Raw genomic sequence first — 18,615 nt, 5'->3', positions numbered from 1 at the left:
CACCATGGGACACATTTCATTAACAGTGACTTATAAAGTCCAGAGATTTTCCTCAATGTACTCACATGCCAAAAAGTGGGCCTGTAGTCAATCTAACCCAATTAGTCTTGTCAAAGGTTACGCAACATACATTTTCAACAACCAAACTAACACAAGCATTATGTAACTACACACTAACAATACCCCACTGATGTGGAAGGACAGGAAGTTGATAACTAAACAAAGCAATGCCTCAGTGCCTCCACAGCAGAGGACCCCATTCACAAAATAGTGTTTTTTTGTTTTACTAATGCCTACAGTTCGGCACAATATGACATACTGTAATCAACAAAAGTCTCAATTCCTGCTCATAAGTTTATACGTTTCTTTCTGATTTTATGTGGATGGTCTGTGGGTGCAGCAGCTTTTCAAAATGTTTACCCTACAAGAGAGAGGTCGACCTTACCTCTCTAAATATACATTACTGTCTTTCTGAAGAGGGCTGGTGCCTCCTCATGCCTCTAACGAATGACAGATAACATCCCTTCAGAAACGTGCTTTTGTGGCAAATACAAGCAAGTATTTATCTGATGGTGAACATGGCTAATTGCACTCCTCAATTGGTTATGAGTGACATGCAGCTTCAGTGGGCCTTCCGTTAATTGTAGAGAGCATGCGTGAACCCATATAGACTCCTCACTGCACAGGATTGGGCCTTTAGCCATTTATATAGCCAAGTTATCGTTACTCATTGTGTATTTATTCCTTGTGTTTTTATTCATTCCTCCTGTCATTATTTTTCTATATTTTCTATCTGCATTGTTGGGAAGGACCCGTTAGTAAGCATTTCACTGTTAGTCTACACCTTTTGCTTGCGACGCATGTGACAAATAAAATGTGATTGGATTTTTAGAATTTTTTTTACTAAGCAGTTGACCATAATATTTTTATTTTGCAACCGTGTTCAGAAGACGCACCAGATTAATGAGTTTTAGTTTTCCCTCAAGGAGATGTCAACACCTGTCAGGCATCCGGACATTCATAACAAAGTGACACAAGTTAAAACTATGAAATTCATATAATAATGCATCGTAATGATGCTTTTGGTATTGACCAGATGTGAAGACATGCTTACTGGCAGTTTATACGGTGCCCATATCGCAGGGTGCTCTCTTGAAGCGGTAACACCATTCTAATTTTACTGAATGTTTTTTTTCTGAACATGAGAGGCAGAGAGAAATAAATATCCAATTCACTGTTTTACTCTAACCTAAGGTTTCCCAGACTCGGTCCTCGGCACCCCAAGGGGTGTACGTTTTTTTGTTTTTTACCCTAGCACTACACAGATGATTCAAATAATCAACTAATCATCAAGCTCTGATCATTTGAATCAGCTGTGTAGTGTTAGGAAGAAAAGAAAAACCTGCTCCCCTTGGGGTCCCGAGGACCGAGTTTAGGAAGCACTGCTCCAGCCTAATATTTAATACAGTAGGAAGCATACATCACTCACTTTTATTTATTTTACAACCCAGTGTTTAAATTCACTCTGTCATCATTCTAAAACACTAATTGATACAATTTGTATCACAGCTGGGATGCTGGTAGGGTGTTCTGGTACCAATTTACTCATTTAATTGGATCTAATCTTACGATTGCAATAAATGTGTATTTTTTTACGAGGTTCATTTCTAAGTAGGTTTTTAGCTCGCTGAATCACAAAGCCAGCTGGCCATGTCAATGTTGTAATTACAAGGGTTTATAGCAGCATGGGTTCATTACATGCTCTGGATGGACCCAAGTCACTATAAGTCATAAACCCTGGTATAGAACCGAAGAACCGTAAGATGTGGTTGACAGAGTGGACATCTCTTGGACTGACTACAAATAAGTTGAAAACGCTTTCTGTGGTGGCATGGAAATGTGACCATAAGCGAAACCACCCGTGTGGTTTTGTAAACACAATTAGACAGCCGCCGGTTGAGGTCGGACATCTTGATCCTGGCGGCCGACGAGTCATCTGCACTCAAACCCACAGTGGTAGTTGCTACAGTCAGTTTCTACAGCTCAACAGCAAACAAATGCGCCCGTTATTAAAACTATCGTGCCCCGCAATTAGAAGGATTAATAAATATCCTGTGAAAAGGATATAATTAGAGACCGCAAAATTTAAGGGGCTATCTTTATAAATGTTTACCTGCCTCACAAAAGAGTGGATACTAATTTATAGATGTACTTCTGAGAGACTGATTGCTAATCTGGTAAATATTTTGACAACAAATTACATGAAACATGTTGCGTTTTTTAGAATGCCATAACTTAGTCAAAACACATTTTTCAAATATGGAACAAGGATGGGACCACCATTTCTAGAGTAATCCTAAGAACCTCACCTATCAGCCTATGCATGGTCCGAGTGGCATGGCTATGTACGACTGACTACGATGCCTGGCAGGCATCAGAAAGTGCTAACACACCCCACAAATGGCCTTACCACAGACACGCGCATACGCCCACATGCACTTCCATGCTCTCTCTCCCTCTCCCGTTAATTTCTGCTCCTAGGCTGTGCAAAATACTGTCCTCTGTGCCAGCTCTCACATGGACTCTGTGTCCAGGGGACAAGTGTCCTTTTGTCCTTAGGCTAGCAGGGAGCACTGCTACTCTCTGTGCCCTGTTAAAGATACTGAAAATATTGAAAATGGGTGCATAGGGTCAGGTCCCCATTTGATTTCCTCTTGTGGCTACAGTAGCTACTGTTGTATCATGTTGTATCAATGCATGTAACCTTAAATGTAGCACCATTGTGATAAACAGTTGTGAGTCAGGACTTCCCCAACACACACACACACACAACAATAGCACATGCCATACACTACCTGATCAAACAAAGTGGTACAAACAGAACCCAGCTCAGCAGCTTTATTGTTCCTCTGGCTGGATAGTGATTTTAATTGGGTGGGAGTGCTGTACTTCAAAGAGCCCGGAGACTGAACTAAACACTGTTATTTGACTGTGGGTGAAACAATGACTGCAAACCAATCGAAGAGGGAAGGATGTTTGTCTTTCCCTGACCGGGCTATACCCTCTCCTGACAGGGCAACCAGATACATGAGGTATTCATACCTACTATGTAAGAAAGAATCAATCTAAAAAGAAAAACTATCGCATGTGAGAAAATGATAACTCTCGGCCAGTGCTCATGATGCCGTCGGAGTCAAGTAAATTGGGGTTGATGCTGGCGAAAGACTGGACAACACAACTCAAAGTCCCTTTCCAGTGTGGCTGAGAATAATGTTCCTCTGACCCTTGACACAGAAAGTCCTAAGAGAGCTTGTTCCCTTATCTCCAATGAAAGGGATAGGCTGATTAAAGTGGGCTTCAACATTGCGTTACATAATTTGAAGTAATTTGAAGTGGGAGTGCCAACCTTTGATTTCTTTGACCAGAGCAGGCATGAAAGAAAAAGTGAAAGTCCTGGAAAGCAACTAGTGTAGTAGTGGGATATTAGGACCCAGCAGCTTCAAGATTAATACCAAAACAGATACACTACGTGACCAAAGGTTTGTGGACACCTGCTATTCCATGATCTCATTCCAAAATCATGGGCATTAACATAGAGTTGGTCCTCCCTTTGCTGCTATAACATCCTCCACTCTTCTGGGAAGGCTTTCCACTAGATGTTGGAACATTGCTGCAGGGACTTGCTTCCATTCAGCCACAAGAGCATTAGGGAGGTCGGGCACTGATGTTGAACGATTAGGCCTAGCTCGCATTCAGCGTTCCAATTCATTCCCAAAGGTGCTCAATGGGGTTGAGGTCAGGGCTCTGTGCAGGCCAGTCAAGTTCTTCCACACCGATCTTGACAAACCATTTCTGTATGGACCTTGCTTTGTGCATGGGGGCATTGACATGCTGAAACAGGAAAGGGCCTTCCCCAAACTGTTGCCATAAAGTTGGAAGCACCGAATTGTCTAGAATGTCATTGTATGCTGTAGCGTTAAGATTTCCCTTCACTGGAACTAAGGGGCCTAGCCCAAACCATGAAAAACAGCCCCAGACCATTATTCCTCCTCCACCAAACTGCACAGATGGCACTATGCATTGTGGCAGGTAGCATTCTCCTGGCATCTGCCAAACCCAGTGTCATCCATCGGACTGCTAGATGGTGAAGCGTAATTCATCACTCCAGAGAATGCGTTTCCACTGCTCCAGAGTTCAATGGCAGCGAGCTTTACACCACTCAAGCCGACGCTTGGCATTGTAGTTCGCGGCTCAGCCGTTGTTGCTCCTAGACGTTTCCACTTCACAATAACAGCACCTACAGTTGACCGGGGCAGCTCTAGCAGGACAGACATCTGACAAACTGACTTGTTAAAAAGGTGGCATCCTATGACGGTGCCATGCTGAAAGTCACTGAGCTCTTCAGTAAGGTCAATCTACTGCCAATGTTTGTCCATGGAGATTGCATGGCTGTGTGCTCGATTTTATACACCTATCAGCAAAGTAATTTAAAGGGGTGTCCACATAGCTTTGTATATATAGTGTATCAGGAAGTGGTTCAGGTAGGCACAGGTAAGGCCTTATTGTTACAATAGTTACTTTAATGTGCGAAGAAACATGACAGTTGGAACACACCTGAGAAGGAGAATACCTTTGAACAGTGACAGGGTTGCAGGTTGGTGTTGGAATTCCTCTTCATTTTAATCAAACATAGATCTCGGCATAGGCCAACAAAATCAGTAGGCAATTCTATTAACCATATAGGCCTATTTAAGTGAACTTGAGTGCTTGATTTCCTACTCTTCGACATTAGACAGAAACGGACTACTCATGAGGAAGAGTCTATAACGTGCACTTCGGCGAGCAAGGGGTTAGCGTGTTCCCTTCGCATCTAGACTGTGCAGACCTAAAAATATCCTCCGCTAGTGCTGGATCAACTGGGGCAGCAACACCGACGTGAATCCCGCCCCGACATTTAGCCTAAATCAACTAATAGGAGGAGCATGTAGGCAACTAACTCTACAGTGGCGCAAAAGGCCCACGATAACCACTTTAGAGCAGAGGCGAGTGAGTGGGTCAGGTTTCAGCTGTTCAGAGAGCGCTCTGGTGATCTTGCAGAGATAGAAGGCTACATAGACTGTCGTCTGGGACACTGCAGGACCGCTTTGAAGATCTCGTCAAATGGCAACGCTGAACCACAAGGCAAATGAATAAAGCTCCCTTTCAAATCGGACATGACTGATTGATTGATCCAAATCTACAGAATGCCTCCTAATACTTTGATATAGAGACTCATCTGAATATAGTAAGGTGGTTGGAGAAGAGGACAGCTGCAACTTGCCCAAGGCAACTCCCCTGTCAAAAGTTAGGTCGTAAAGATATATATCCCTTACAATTCGCTTTTCACCTTTCTCCCGATGAATGTTGGAATTTCGTTGTGGATAAAAATCTAATAAACACAACAAACATGGAAGAAGATCAAAAGTGGGGAGTTGCTGGTAGAAGTGTAGGCAGGACTTGCAGTGAGCACCCTTGCAAAAAACGCTTTTGGAGGAATTGGAAAGATTTGTCTGGTATAACTGTCGGCATCGTATTCTCTGTATTGTCTCTTGGATTTTGCGTTCTCGTTTACCTGAGAACCTCGGAGCTTCAGTCCAGGATCCTAAACTTGGAACAACAGAGAGATACGCAGCTCTCCGCGTGGATCTCACTCGAGCAGGTGGAACCAGTTATCTTTAGCCGAATAGATCAGATTCTGGAAGAGGTAAGGGTTATGGCCAAATGATTCCACATTAAACATGTATTTATCCACATTCTTACTTTTGTAGGCTTACTTACTGTAGCATTGTTCAAATGATTAGGCTATAGGTTATGAAAATGTTTTTACACACCTGTGGGGAAACATATTTTAAATGACTATTTAATCGTTCCGTTGGTCATGCTACTGAAAATATTGATTAGCCTACTTTCTAAAAATCATAGTGTATTTTGTTTACATATCTTATTTTAAAGGGCATGGATAGGATGTGTAGCCTACCCCGCATATCGATGTCTCTCACTCATTCCATAAGTGGTTGAAGCAGCGGCAGTTCCGCTTGGTATTAGACCAGCTGCTCATGTTAACATGCACGAGAATATAATGTCCAAAGTTCAAATAAGTTTGTTTATAATACTTTTTTTTAGCAAGAAAGATATTCATTTGCGGATACATATATTTAATATTGCATTTAATCACATGCACTCTCATTGGCTACCCCTAGATTCCGATGGAATAACACATGCATGGAAAAGCGCGTCACATCCATAGCACGCTGGCTTTAGTTCAAAGTCTAGTTTTATCCCTAAATTGAAACCGAATGGGAGGAGAATTTGCGTAAGTCTTTGGGACATCACCATGGTTTAGATAACAGGAACTGTGAATGACTCTAGGATCCTGTCTGTTGTTTTAAAATCTGCTTTTCAACGCGCCATTGCGCTGGCCTTTTAATTGATTACTTCCACAGCTATACCAATAACCTCTTATCTTGTGATTGAAGTCCCGCAGTGCCCCTGTTTTCACTTCCTTTGTTTACTTTAGCCTACCTTTGTTTGTTATGTTCCCCTCCACTTTTACTCGGGACATCGTTGTAAATGCACTTATTGTAGAGACAGCAGCGCACCTCAAAGGGGTGCATAAGAAGACTCTTTCATTCCACTGCAATCATGGTCATCTTCATCACACTCTATTTTTAGGATACAAATGTATGTGTTCCTATAGAAAATGAACAACACAGATTGTATCCTTGAAATCCAAGATGAATAAGAGAAAAACCTCCCACGGTGCATTATAAAAGATATTCACGTTCGCTGTAGGCTATCAGCTTTTGGAATTTGCAGACTTGACATTGTGCATGTCACAAATACCCAATGATCTTATAGGTTTGATACATTGCTTATCATTATTGTAGAGTTAGTGAATATATGCTATGTAGCAATGAGCTGGTGGGGCCCATAATCATAATCTTCCTCCAGTCTTGCTGTTTAGATCTGTTTATATAAATTCACATTATTAATGTGAAGGAACAGCAGATGTGACCCTTTTAGCCGACAGCTTTTGCCTGTTTCACACAACACATTCCAGAGCCTCCAACAGTTTTTTATTAATTTAGTACAAGTTGAAATCCTCTCTGGAAAATGTAGCTGCACAGGCCTAAATTATTACTCACTATTCACATTCAGATTTTTGAGGTAATATCGCATACATTATTGGATAATGTATGTGGTTCATGTTTTTGTACGCTAATTTTTGTTTCTCGAATATTATGCATATTTCCTGCTCTGTATCTCTGTATAGTTCTGAAAAAGCACAGCTGTATGGTAAAAATGACTTGTGAGCTTCTTTTCTATGCCGTTTAAGCCACTCCTGTAGAAATATAACATTTATTCCACTGATTGAAACACAAATCAAGAGTCTTGAGAGACACTCATTCCAAAACTTCTCTGACTCCCCCTGAACACATCATTATGTCACCCTAAAACTGGCCTGTTCAACATTAAAACTGACCACAAAGTGTTCTCCGTAGGCTTGACAGAGGCCTAAGCGCACATTTCTCCCTCTTCAAGCTCGTGTGAGTTTCAGTCCAGATTCCGAGGTGTAGAAAAGTGAGAAATACGTCTCCCCTTGCCCGGTTTCCTCGCTCTGGTCCCTGCTGGTCTGTCACCCCACAGTATGTAAACTAAATGTGGTGTTGAGGTGCTCTGGGCAGCCAGACCATTACTGAGCACTGAGCACACAGCCACCTGCCATCTCTCTACATGTAATCTACTGCTGCAGTTCGATAGAGCAGAATGCACCAGCGGAGTAGTGGGGATAAATGCTCCATGTACTAATAAGACAAGGTAATAAAAACAATACACTCTAGGGGACGCCTCTGTGCTTTCTCAGAGTAAAGTTGCATGATAGAGTCAAAGCCATATACTTTAGGGCTGAGGCCGAACCCAGAGCTCAACCTCTCACAGTGATTTAGCAGTAAGAGGGTTCAGGTCTAAGTGAAGGATCAGGGCTGAGACTTCTGAAGAAGTGGATAAGAATGAACTCTCTAACTTTCTGCATTATGGAATCACTTTACAATTCTCTTCTTGTATATCAATATTTTTGGATACCATGCCATTTCCAAACAACCACAGACTCTAAGGAAAATGTTGTGTATTGTAGATGTGCACTCTTAGAAAAAAGGTGCTAGAACCAAAAAGGGTTATTCAGCCTTTCCACAGAGGGTTCGACATGGAACCCAAAAGAGTTCTACCTGGAACCAAAAAGGCTTATCCTATGGGGACAGCTGCATAAACCTTTTGGAACCATTTTTTTCTAAGTGTGTATGGTAGATTTAAGGTCCTTCAGAAAGCAAAGAAGTTCCTTTACAGCTCATTTAACAATCTACACCTGTGGATCTTTGGCGTGTCCATTGTGTCCGTAGGGAGCAGAATTTATAGAGGGCAAACGAGTGCAGAGATTCATCTCTTTATGACACATGGAAACAACACAAAGATTGTTGATTAGAACAAAATGATCAATAATGTACTTTATGTCCTGGTGTTAATTGATTTAAGACCATGTGACTGATGATACCAATGTGTTAATAGGAAGTCTGTTAGAGAAATCAGTGAGAGTCGAGTGGGGTATAGGTTTCACAGCAGAGCTATGGAGAATACGCCCCAAAGTCCCTCAGTCCAGTAATAGAGATGTAGACACAGGACAGGACAGGACAGGGGGACAGCGCTCATTATAGTGCCTCCATAGCAGGGCCCCTGGGCAGCAAAGTCAGAGGGTCTTAATATTAATCTGACTTTGGGATTGTAAAATGTTTTGTCATCCTTTTTAAAATAGAATATTAAAACCAGATCAAAAACTCTGGCATCGGGTTACCATTAAAGTGGGGAGGCAGAGAGGCGGAGAATGTACCTTCTTTACCCTCCCTTTCTCTCTCCCCTTAACCCAAAAGGAGCGAGAGCCTCAGCTGCCATGTCTGCACCATAACACCTCACCATCCGTCTATCCACATCATGATGCCTGTTATCACTCTCAAGTCAGTCAGCTAGTAAAGAGACCACCCTATTCATTCTTAATCAAAATAAAGATATGCCTGTAAATTTGGTTAATATTGGTCGTTTGAAGTCCTGTAATTACATATTTTTCTTCTCCCAGCAGACTTCTCTATTCATTGAGAATTAAAGTGGCTGTGGTTGTCAACTGTGACCCTTGATGTGGTTTCGGAAGCTTTTAGTGTCACGTGACAGATGAGATTCAGGAGCATCAGCACTACGCATTGTCTTTTTTTCTTTCCATTATCCAGGTGGGAGAATTCTTTACAAATGTTGGTATTTCGTTTATTTAAAGTTTAACTTGGCATTTCAGCGATCAGTAGAGAAAATGCCTGGAGAACATGTACCTCTCATTGTGGCTGGTCTTTTTTAAAGAGATCTCCAGCTGAGTCTGAGAGAAAGGCTTGCCAGTATCAACTAAATACATTCCTGGACCCATTCATGATTAATATAAAGTCGGTTTAGAGAAATACGTCAAAAGCCAGTTTGAGATTGATTTCGCATGAGAGTTTTGAATGACGGGAGCGCTTTACTTCCAACCCTATGCTATCTGGAGCCAGCCAGCCACCTTTTAGAAGCATGTCTGGCTGGCTTGACATGGCCGTAACGGCGTATTCCCATGCTGACCTGAGCCAGTGATATGTACGGAAGAGCTATAACACATTCATACATTTTAAGTTGATACCAAGAATGGATTCCCTTTTCCATGACCAGTTTGCTCCATTCCCCAGTCTCTAGTGCAGTATCTTGGTTAGAGGCCGGATAGGAACATTGAGGTAACATACACAGTACATTTACTGTACCCGATGCTTAGAATTACAGAACACTCATAACTATAACATGTCAACTCCAGCACCTGTTTGAGGCCTCTAAACAGCACACGTGGCATGCCTCTGATAGTAAGTACTATGAATGGCCCTGACTGCTATGCAGTGGGACAGTACTGGAAGTTCTGTGTTAGTTTAGTGTTGAAAAGCAAACTGTGTTTGTTTATCTAATGAGGTCAATTGTCAAACTTTGATACCTTGATTAAAGATGAGGGGGGGTCTTTGTCATTTGATAATTAGGTTGATGTGCTTTTGAACTCTGATTCATCACCATCCACAGACTGACATTCTCTTCTGTTTTTTTCCCCCTCCTGCAGAAATTGGCGGCTCGACTTCCCAAAACACGAGAGGCCAGAGAAGCACCCCATAGCTGCGTTTGTCCACCAGGTAAGCCTAAGCCTCTGTCCCGCCAACTCTCATCTCTGATCCCTCACCCTTGACTGATTCTAGCACAGGCGTAATCAAGGGTTTTATCCACCGCGACTAATCTCTGCTGTTCAAGTCCTGCTTTCGTTTCACCCCTCTGGGCGAGCTCAGTTTGCCCTGCTTAAATGGGTCACTACCCTGAATATGTAAGCGTGGGAGGGGCGTTTACATTTGGCAAACCGCTGCTGTAGGGTGGAGGGTTGAGTAGGGATAGTGAGATCTGTGTGGCCTGGTGCCAGTCTGTTTCTGCTCTCTTGCCAACTTCTTATGGAATTGTAGACAATGACAATGGAGTAGGCAAAAGCACAAACAGATCTGGGTTCAGGCTACCATACAAGGATCTTTAAACATCTCTAAAAGCATACATTTGTTTTGAATAATGGTGTTGCTGTAGCAACATTTCATTCAATGTTTTCTTTATTAGTGTGATATAATTGATTGTGGTCATTCACTGCACTTAGGTTGTCAATGGGAACAGTGTGCAACACTCATGCCATAAGCGGAAGATGAGAGAAGGAGTTTAAATGAGGTTATCTCAGTTGCCTAATAGCACTCTGTGCATGTAAGGACACTTTTATGATTCACTGCTGATTGATGTTGGATACTGATACCTTGTGTGCATGTTTGTGCATGCTTCTGTTGTTGAACGTGTGTAACTGACAGCCATTAGAGGTACGAAGCAAACCATGCAAACACTAAAAACGTCACAGCAATGTTGGGAGAGCGAAAAGACAAACAAGATCAAAGCAAGTAAGGGAAGATTTTATTGATGCAGCAGCTATGGCACTACCGCACAATGCAGGATTCCTTGTCTGAGTTTTAGGAGGGGCAACAGATGTAAGGATTCAACAGGTTTTACTGGTATATACTATGTGTACACTTGATACTGTACATGCCAAATCTTGCCATCCTTTTGCAAGTGTCCTCAGGCTAGCTTCATTATGACGACAGGTGTAGATGTATTTTGGGCACAGTTGGCAGTGGTTGGCGGCGTAGGCATTGTGTGTCACATTGGGTCATGATGCAAGCTGGTGTGACGAGGGCATTCCTAGGCCGCACGACAGGGCACGGCAGGCCACTGATAACTAGCCACATCCGCTACATAACTAACCCTGTAGTTATAGTATGGGTGGATTGAACGGAACAGCAATGACTGCCAAGAAAAAGCATTTATTTCTTCCATTGGAAAACCTATGCCACAGAGAGTTGTGCACTTATGGCATATATTCCATTAGTACCAAACATTCTGGAACATCTTAATTGGGGCTGTTAGCAAACATGAAGCATTGTGTCTGACAAGGAAAACTTGTTACGCGGAGTGCAACAGGGGAGACTCAGACGAGAGCAGACTCAGACGAGGAAACTGGGATGAAGTAGCCAAGGTATTTATTGAAACACAGGGGGAAGATGGAGTGCAGGCCAGGGGAAGCTTGGGTGGGTTGCAGGGAACCAGGTGCTGAGGCTGGAGCAAGAGGGGTTGGGACAAGGTAAGCAGGTCCGGATGGGAATCCAAGGGAGTAGTAAAGTGGGGAATCCAGGACAGAGTAGCAGGATGACGAGACGTGGAACTGGAGACAGGGACCAGAGTCAGAGCGGGCGGAACTGTAGCGGAGAGGAAAACAGCGTGAGGCAAGGAAAACAGGCACAACAGGATAACAGGATCTAAATAGTAACAAACGGCTAGAACCGTAGACTGACTGAGCAGAGATTACGATCTGGCAGCGTGGAAGTGGCAGGGCTGAGTATTTGTAGAGGTCTTGATTATGGAACAGGTTGCAGCTGGTGGGGATCTGCTCTGACTCCAGCACACCTGTCTACGCCCACACACAGAGAGAGAGAGAGGGAGAGGGCGAGAGTACTGGGGGAGTGGTGGCAGGTTAAGGAGACACAGGATGAGCAGTAGAGGGTGTGGCAGGAGCAGATGTAACACTTGTATTGGTAAAGGTTCTTCTGTCACTAAGCCCACCTGCTGTTTCTCTGCTCAAGCCCCCAGGTGTCAGTCATTAAGTAGTAAAGAGTGTGTGTGTATGTGTGTGTTTGTGAATGAGTGGGCCTATGCCGGAACAGGCCTGTGAGAACCAGCGGCGGTGAGAGCGTACACACATTAGTGCTAATTGGTCTTGTCAATAGGATGTCAGGGTCTTAACTGACCGGTAAGTGTCTTCAGAGGTTCCGTGAAAACCAGTTTAGGTGGACGCGCTGTCAGAGCTTCTGAGAGTAACCCTTTCTTTTCAGGTGTGAGAGCCTTTTAACTGGAGCCATCCCAGATGGCTTGTTTTTTTATGGCCTGGGCAGACTGTTTGGCAGTTCCTGGTCACTCATTTCAAAAACTGCTGTTAAATGTACATCTGAGGCCTTGTTTCCATTTTTATTTTGGAAGTTTTTCAACATTTTCTCAAAATGTATGTTTTCTAAGTACATTAGGCTAACCATTCCTGAATATACTTCATGTGAAAATGTACTTTTGGTTTGCTGACCTAAGCTGTCAGTGTATGAAAATAACAGTTCCAAACAGTAGCATAGCCAGACGTTTGTTGGTGGGTGGGCCTGCAGAGATTTGGCTGTCCCTCACAAAAACTATAACAAAATAAAGCTAATTAAAGCTCAAATATAGGTGTGTTGACTTTGATAAAGGCACAGGATTATGAGCTGTCTTGTTTGTTAAATGAACAAATGAAGTAGGCAGTGGTATGTCTAGTGGTTAGGAGTCGGCGCTCTCATGGCCATGGCCCAGGTTCGATTCCCGGTCAGGGAACTAATCTTTGGGGCGGCAGGTAGCCTAGTGGTTAGAGCGTTGGGCCAGTAACCGAAAGGTTGCTAGATCAAATCTCCAAGCTGACAAGGTAAAAATCTGTCGTTCTACAGTTAACCCACTGTTCCTAGGCTGTCATTGGAAATAAGTATTTGTTATTAACTGACTTTCCTAGTTAAATAAAGGTTAAATATTTTTTTTTTTTGCATAATAGCCATATAAGCACTGTGACATATTCCTCAATACGGTCATATTGGGGGTTTGGCTTTCAGTTAGTTATTTCTGGCCACCCATCCCATGAGACTGAATGTCATTGCAGTTCATCTGAATTCTATTCCAGTGCACTGGTACAGTATCTGTATCGGCTATGAATGGCAATAAAATATAAAAGCCAGGTGGAATATTTGCACATTGTTATATTAGCAGAACACTGCTTCTACAGTACTATGTGAAGGATAGTTTATTCTACATGGATCTGTTAAACTTGAACGTTATCAAAACACTTTGTTTAGAATATCTACAGTGAGGGAAAAAAGTATTTGATCCCCTGCTGATTTTGTACGTTTGCCCACTGACAAAGAAATGATCAGTCTATAATTTTAATGGTAGGTTTATTTGAACAGTGAGAGACAGAATAACAACAACAAAAAATCCAGAAAAACAAATGTCAAAAATGTTATAAAGTGATTTGCATTTTAATGAGGGAAATAAGTATTTGACCCCTCTGCAAAATATGACTTAGTACTTGGTGGCAAAACCCTTGTTGGCAATCACAGAGGTCAGACGTTTCTTGTAGTTGGACACCAGGTTTGCACACATCTCAGGAGGGATTTTGTCCCACTCCTCTTTGCAGATCTTCTCCAAGTCATTAAGGTTTCGAGGCTGACGTTTGGCAACTCGAACCTTCAGCTCCCTCCACAGATTTTCTATGGGATTAAGGTCTGGAGACTGGCTAGGCCACTCCAGGACCTTAATGTGCTTCTTCTTGAGCCACTCCTTTGTTGCCTTGGCCGTGTGTTTTGGGTCATTGTCATACTGGAATACCCATCCACGACCCATTTTCAATGCCCTGGCTGAGGGAAGGAGGTTCTCACACAAGATTTGACGGTACATGGCCCCATCCATCGTCCCTTTGATGCGGTGAAGTTGTCCTGTCCCCTTAGTAGAAAAACACCCCCAAAGCATAATGTTTCCACCTCCATGTTTGACGGTGGGGATGGTGTTCTTGGGGTCATAGGCAGCATTCCTCCTCCTCCAAACACGGCGAGTTGAGTTGATGCCAAAGAGCTCCATTTTGGTCTCATCTGACCACAACACTTTCACCCAGTTGTCCTCTGAATCATTCAGATGTTCATTGGCAAACTTCAGACGAGCATGTATATGTGCTTTCTTGAGCAGGGGGACCTTGCGGGCGTTGCAGGATTTCAGTCCTTCACGGCGTAGTGTGTTACCAATTGTTTTCTTGGTGACTATGGTCCCAGCTGCCTTGAGATCATTGACAAGATCCTCCAGTGTAGTTCTGGGCTGATTCCTCACCGTTCTCATGATCATTGCAACTCCACAAGGTGAGATCTTGCATGGAGCCCCAGGCCGAGGGAGATTGACAGTTCTGGGAGCACTGTATGGCTATACAGTGCTCTCAGTGTCCATCCTGGCCCTGCCAATCAGGGCGGCACACAGTGTCCGCATGACTCCAATTCTTTTGTTTATTTAAGTAGTAGTTGCTGTGTTGACTGAAGAGGAACGCTTTCGTCCTGAAGAGCTCTCCAATTGTCCCTCAAACGTCAACAGATGTAGTATTTGATTGATTCTGACCTTGTTGTCAGCTTCACTTAACTGAAAGGAACTACTGTTGAACTACAGCTTCGCTTGACTGAAAGGACCTTATCATTGTAAAGTCTGCATAGTTGTCCCTTTGGTGCAAAGGTGATAAATGCAGTATGTACGGTGTGCTGTTGAGTGGAATCTTTTAAACTGTGGTCAGAGTGAGTACTTCACTCGAAGGACACTAGGCATTAATTACAGCTTGACATGTTTGTGAGACGTGTAAAAAAAGATCCTCTCGTGGGACATGCTAAACGGAGCTGGGTAGTTAGCATGCTTTAAACATTTCACTTTTCATTTACTCTAAGTATCATGATTATGATATATTTTTCCAACAATTTGTGACACAACTCCCCATTGCTGTTATAACACTGATGACTCTCTAATGTTGTCTAACACCAAGTTCCTGATTATAAAAAGTCAGACATGGCCGATGGCTGAATTGTGCCCATGAATCGTCTGGGTATGCGGAGATGTGTACTGTACATCCCTGAGTATCTAATAAGCATCACACGCTGCCATAGTGAAACATGGCGAGGGGGTCAGTAAGACCCTCCATGTGTCACCTTCCCATTACCTCATGTTAATGGTCACATGTTGACCAACGCCAAATAGAGCGATAGTCATATTCTTAGCAGCATGGATTCATGTATTTCACAAAGCCTTCGGCTCTGAGACTGTTGTTTTGGTTGGCTGGACATTCACAAATTGTTATATTTAATGGCTTGGATGTTTGTGGTGTTTATTCTGGATTTTGGAAATGTGTTAGCTGAACTATTTCACATAACTGTGGTGAATTGACTATCACATTAAAGTCCCCAGTTGCATACATATGATTTTATGAATATGAAAATGAAACATTCTCAAATGTATAGGTAATTCAAGGAGAAATGCTCATAACCATAATGATAATGTGAGATGATCTTGGTAACAGGGACAGCAGGAAGTTTCATGTCACAGTCAGATAAACAGAGAGACAAAGGGAGTGAAGCATTTGTGTTGTTTCATGCGTGGACGATACAGCGTGTGTATGTTAACCCTCTGATTTATGGATGTAAAAATGTGTGTGAGTATTTATCGGCTCTGACGTCAACGGTGTTTACATTGAGGTCTATGCCGTCAGAGGAGTCGCACATGGCGATATGGTGACTTTGTGCACGTTTGTAGCAAATGAATAACATGTATATCAATATTTCAATAATTATAACTATATTGTATATATTCATATTTTGTACCGAATGAATACAAGTAACTAATAATCTGTCAAAGTGTAGGAAAATGTCTGTGATAGGGAGCTTGATCCAGGCCCTTGTTCCAAGAGTTGACCCCAGAGCTGATTTGAATCAACACATTGTTGGCACTTTCTTGGATCTAACGTCCGTAAAAAGAGAAAAGAGAGAGAGCGAGCCCACCCCTCCCCCTCTTTTCATTTGCATTTCCGCTTCACCAAAGAAGCTAACTCCCTGGATTTAGCTGGTTTGTGGCTGGAAATCACAACAGTGGCCAACATTGAGCTAGGAGGGATGGGAGGGTGTATGTAAGGGTAAAGGGGGGATTCTATCTTTGGAAGAGCATGTCACTGCCACTGGTTGGACAACATCCTGGGACAGGCAGGCCAGAGTGGATCTATCATCTCCACATTGCTTTGGAAAAGAGCAGGGCGCGAGCTCTTGTCCCATCCATCTGGGAGGATTAATCCAGGGGAAAAAGGGGGAATGGGGGATAGCAGGAAGGCGGCAGAGGATAAAGGCCTTTAAAGCCTGCATCCCGAGAGGGAGGAAGCGGGCTTTGACAGTTTACCTGGCCGGGGTCTGAGGGGAATCCATATCCAGAGACAGAAGAGGGTGTAATCAGAACCCCTTGCCACAGGGCTGGCAGCCTGGCATGGTTGGCATAACTGACCCCTGCTCTACCCCCTCACCACCCACGCCACCCACAGAATCCAGGGCAATGAGGGAGCCAGCCAGGCAGGCAGGCGCTGCCACCCTCTGTCCCTCACACAGCCACTCTCTGGCCTGAGGCTGCGCATGAAGACAAACACACAGCACAGCACTGCACGACACACACAGAACTCTCTCCAACACTACCCCCATATGATACATGTATTATTTTGTTTACGATATTAAGAGAGTTTATTTGTATTTATTTTGTTGTTATTTTAGTCATTCTTTTTCAGATGTTTAAAGTACAGTTTTAAATGCAGATGTTAAATGCACATCTTGTGTATCAAAATGAGTCAGCGTTCTGAAAAAACCGTCCATTCCTATGGAGTCTACATTAGCATGCTTGTCCATGAATCTAAATTGGACTTGTTTAGAGGAGGTGAAGGACCACTTGGGGAGATCACGCTATGTACAAACATTGTGACTTTTTTATTGCCCAAGGTACAAACACTTGTCAGTGTTGCTCCAGTGCCAGTTTCTCTGCAGGGTAGTGGCGCTCATTGACTAACTGGCACGCCGGGCACTCAGCGCATGCCTATAGCCTGCTCGCTGACAGACCAATGCAGTGTGTGTGTGTGTGTGTGTGTGTGTGAGAGAGAGATCAGCATAACGGGAGAGGGAGAGCAGCAGAGAGTGTGTGAGTGAGTGTGAGTGAGTGAGTGAGTGAGTGAGTGAGTGAGTGAGTGAGTGAGTGAGTGAGTGAGTGAGAAGCAGAGAGATACAATATGTTTTTTATGTTTTTTTTTTTTTTACTTGCTTTTTGCCTGTGTAACCTCTGGTGGCAGTGCATTCCACAATAACATGGCTCTATACAGAACTGCGCGACTCATTAAATCTGTTTTTGGTTTGGGTACAGTGAAGAAACCCATAGTGGCGCGTCTGGTGGGGTATGTCTGTTTTAAGTGTATGCAAATAGATTATACAAATGGTTAGGCATTTTCAACACACAAATGTTTCTTAAAAAGACTAGAAGAGAAGTATTACATTTCTTCTCAACCCTCAACCATGAAAGACTATCAAGAGTAGCGGCCCAAGGCAACTGCCCTGAGGGATACCGCACTGTTCCATTTAAGAATACTTTGAGTTCTATTGGATACGTGACTTTCCAACCATGTGATGGCCATAACAAGTGAGTTTTAGAGCGAGAGAGCGAGAGAGGGAGTGAGCAAGTGAGAGAGAGAGCAGCAGAAAGAAAGAGAGAGGGGAAAAGAGCGAGACGCTGGGAGTGAGCACACACATGGCACCTAAATTAACCCAGTGCAGTAAAGCCAGTGAATCCAGAGCCTCTTTTTTTTTTTTACTCTCCCTGCAGATGATAATGTAGTTCAACAAGACCCCTGTTTCCCCTTGTAAGCAAGAGGTTCTCTCTCATCTTTGCGCTGGGGTGGGGGTGAAGAGGTCGTGGGGCTGGTTATTTAAGGAGTCCCCAAGTTCACCTTGATATCCCCGCTGACAGGAAGAGGGGTTGGCGGATCCACTTTCTTCGCCTGTGATTAGTTTTCAGCGCAGCTGCCAGTGTGTGGCCATACGAGGGAGAAAGGTGGACAGAGAGCAGTCAGAGCACAGTAGAGCTAGCTGACCATCTGGTTTCTACATAAGTCTGGTCCTGACCAAAGAGCTTGCTGCCACTCGATCCCCCTCCCACTACTCCATCTCCAACAGAGCACTCGCATCCTAAACTTGTTAGCATCTTGTTTGTAGAACTTTCACAGCCAACCTAATGCTCCAATCAGGTGGATATTTGCCTTCCTACCAGTTATTTCTGTTTTGAATTTGAGGAAAA

The 18,615-nt window shown here is 43.4% G+C and overlaps 1 protein-coding gene across 1 annotated transcript in view; it reads left to right on the top strand.

Annotated features, from left to right (window-relative positions):
- Positions 1 to 5,043: 5,043 nt before the first annotated feature.
- The window catches only part of col13a1 (collagen, type XIII, alpha 1), a 111,325-nt gene continuing 97,753 nt past the window's right edge, over positions 5,044 to 18,615 (top strand). Inside the window, 2 exon segments of the mRNA NM_001173621.1 lie at positions 5,044 to 5,743; positions 10,205 to 10,274. Coding sequence (NP_001167092.1) covers positions 5,447 to 5,743; positions 10,205 to 10,274 — 367 coding nt within the window. The 5' untranslated portion in view covers positions 5,044 to 5,446.

Source organism: Salmo salar, chromosome 18 (assembly GCF_965601325.2).
Source record: "Salmo salar chromosome 18, fSalSal1, whole genome shotgun sequence".
NCBI classification, from domain to species: Eukaryota; Metazoa; Chordata; class Actinopteri; order Salmoniformes; family Salmonidae; genus Salmo; species Salmo salar.
Note: the sequence above shows the minus strand (reverse complement) of the source record. Positions and strands in the feature narration are given on the sequence as shown.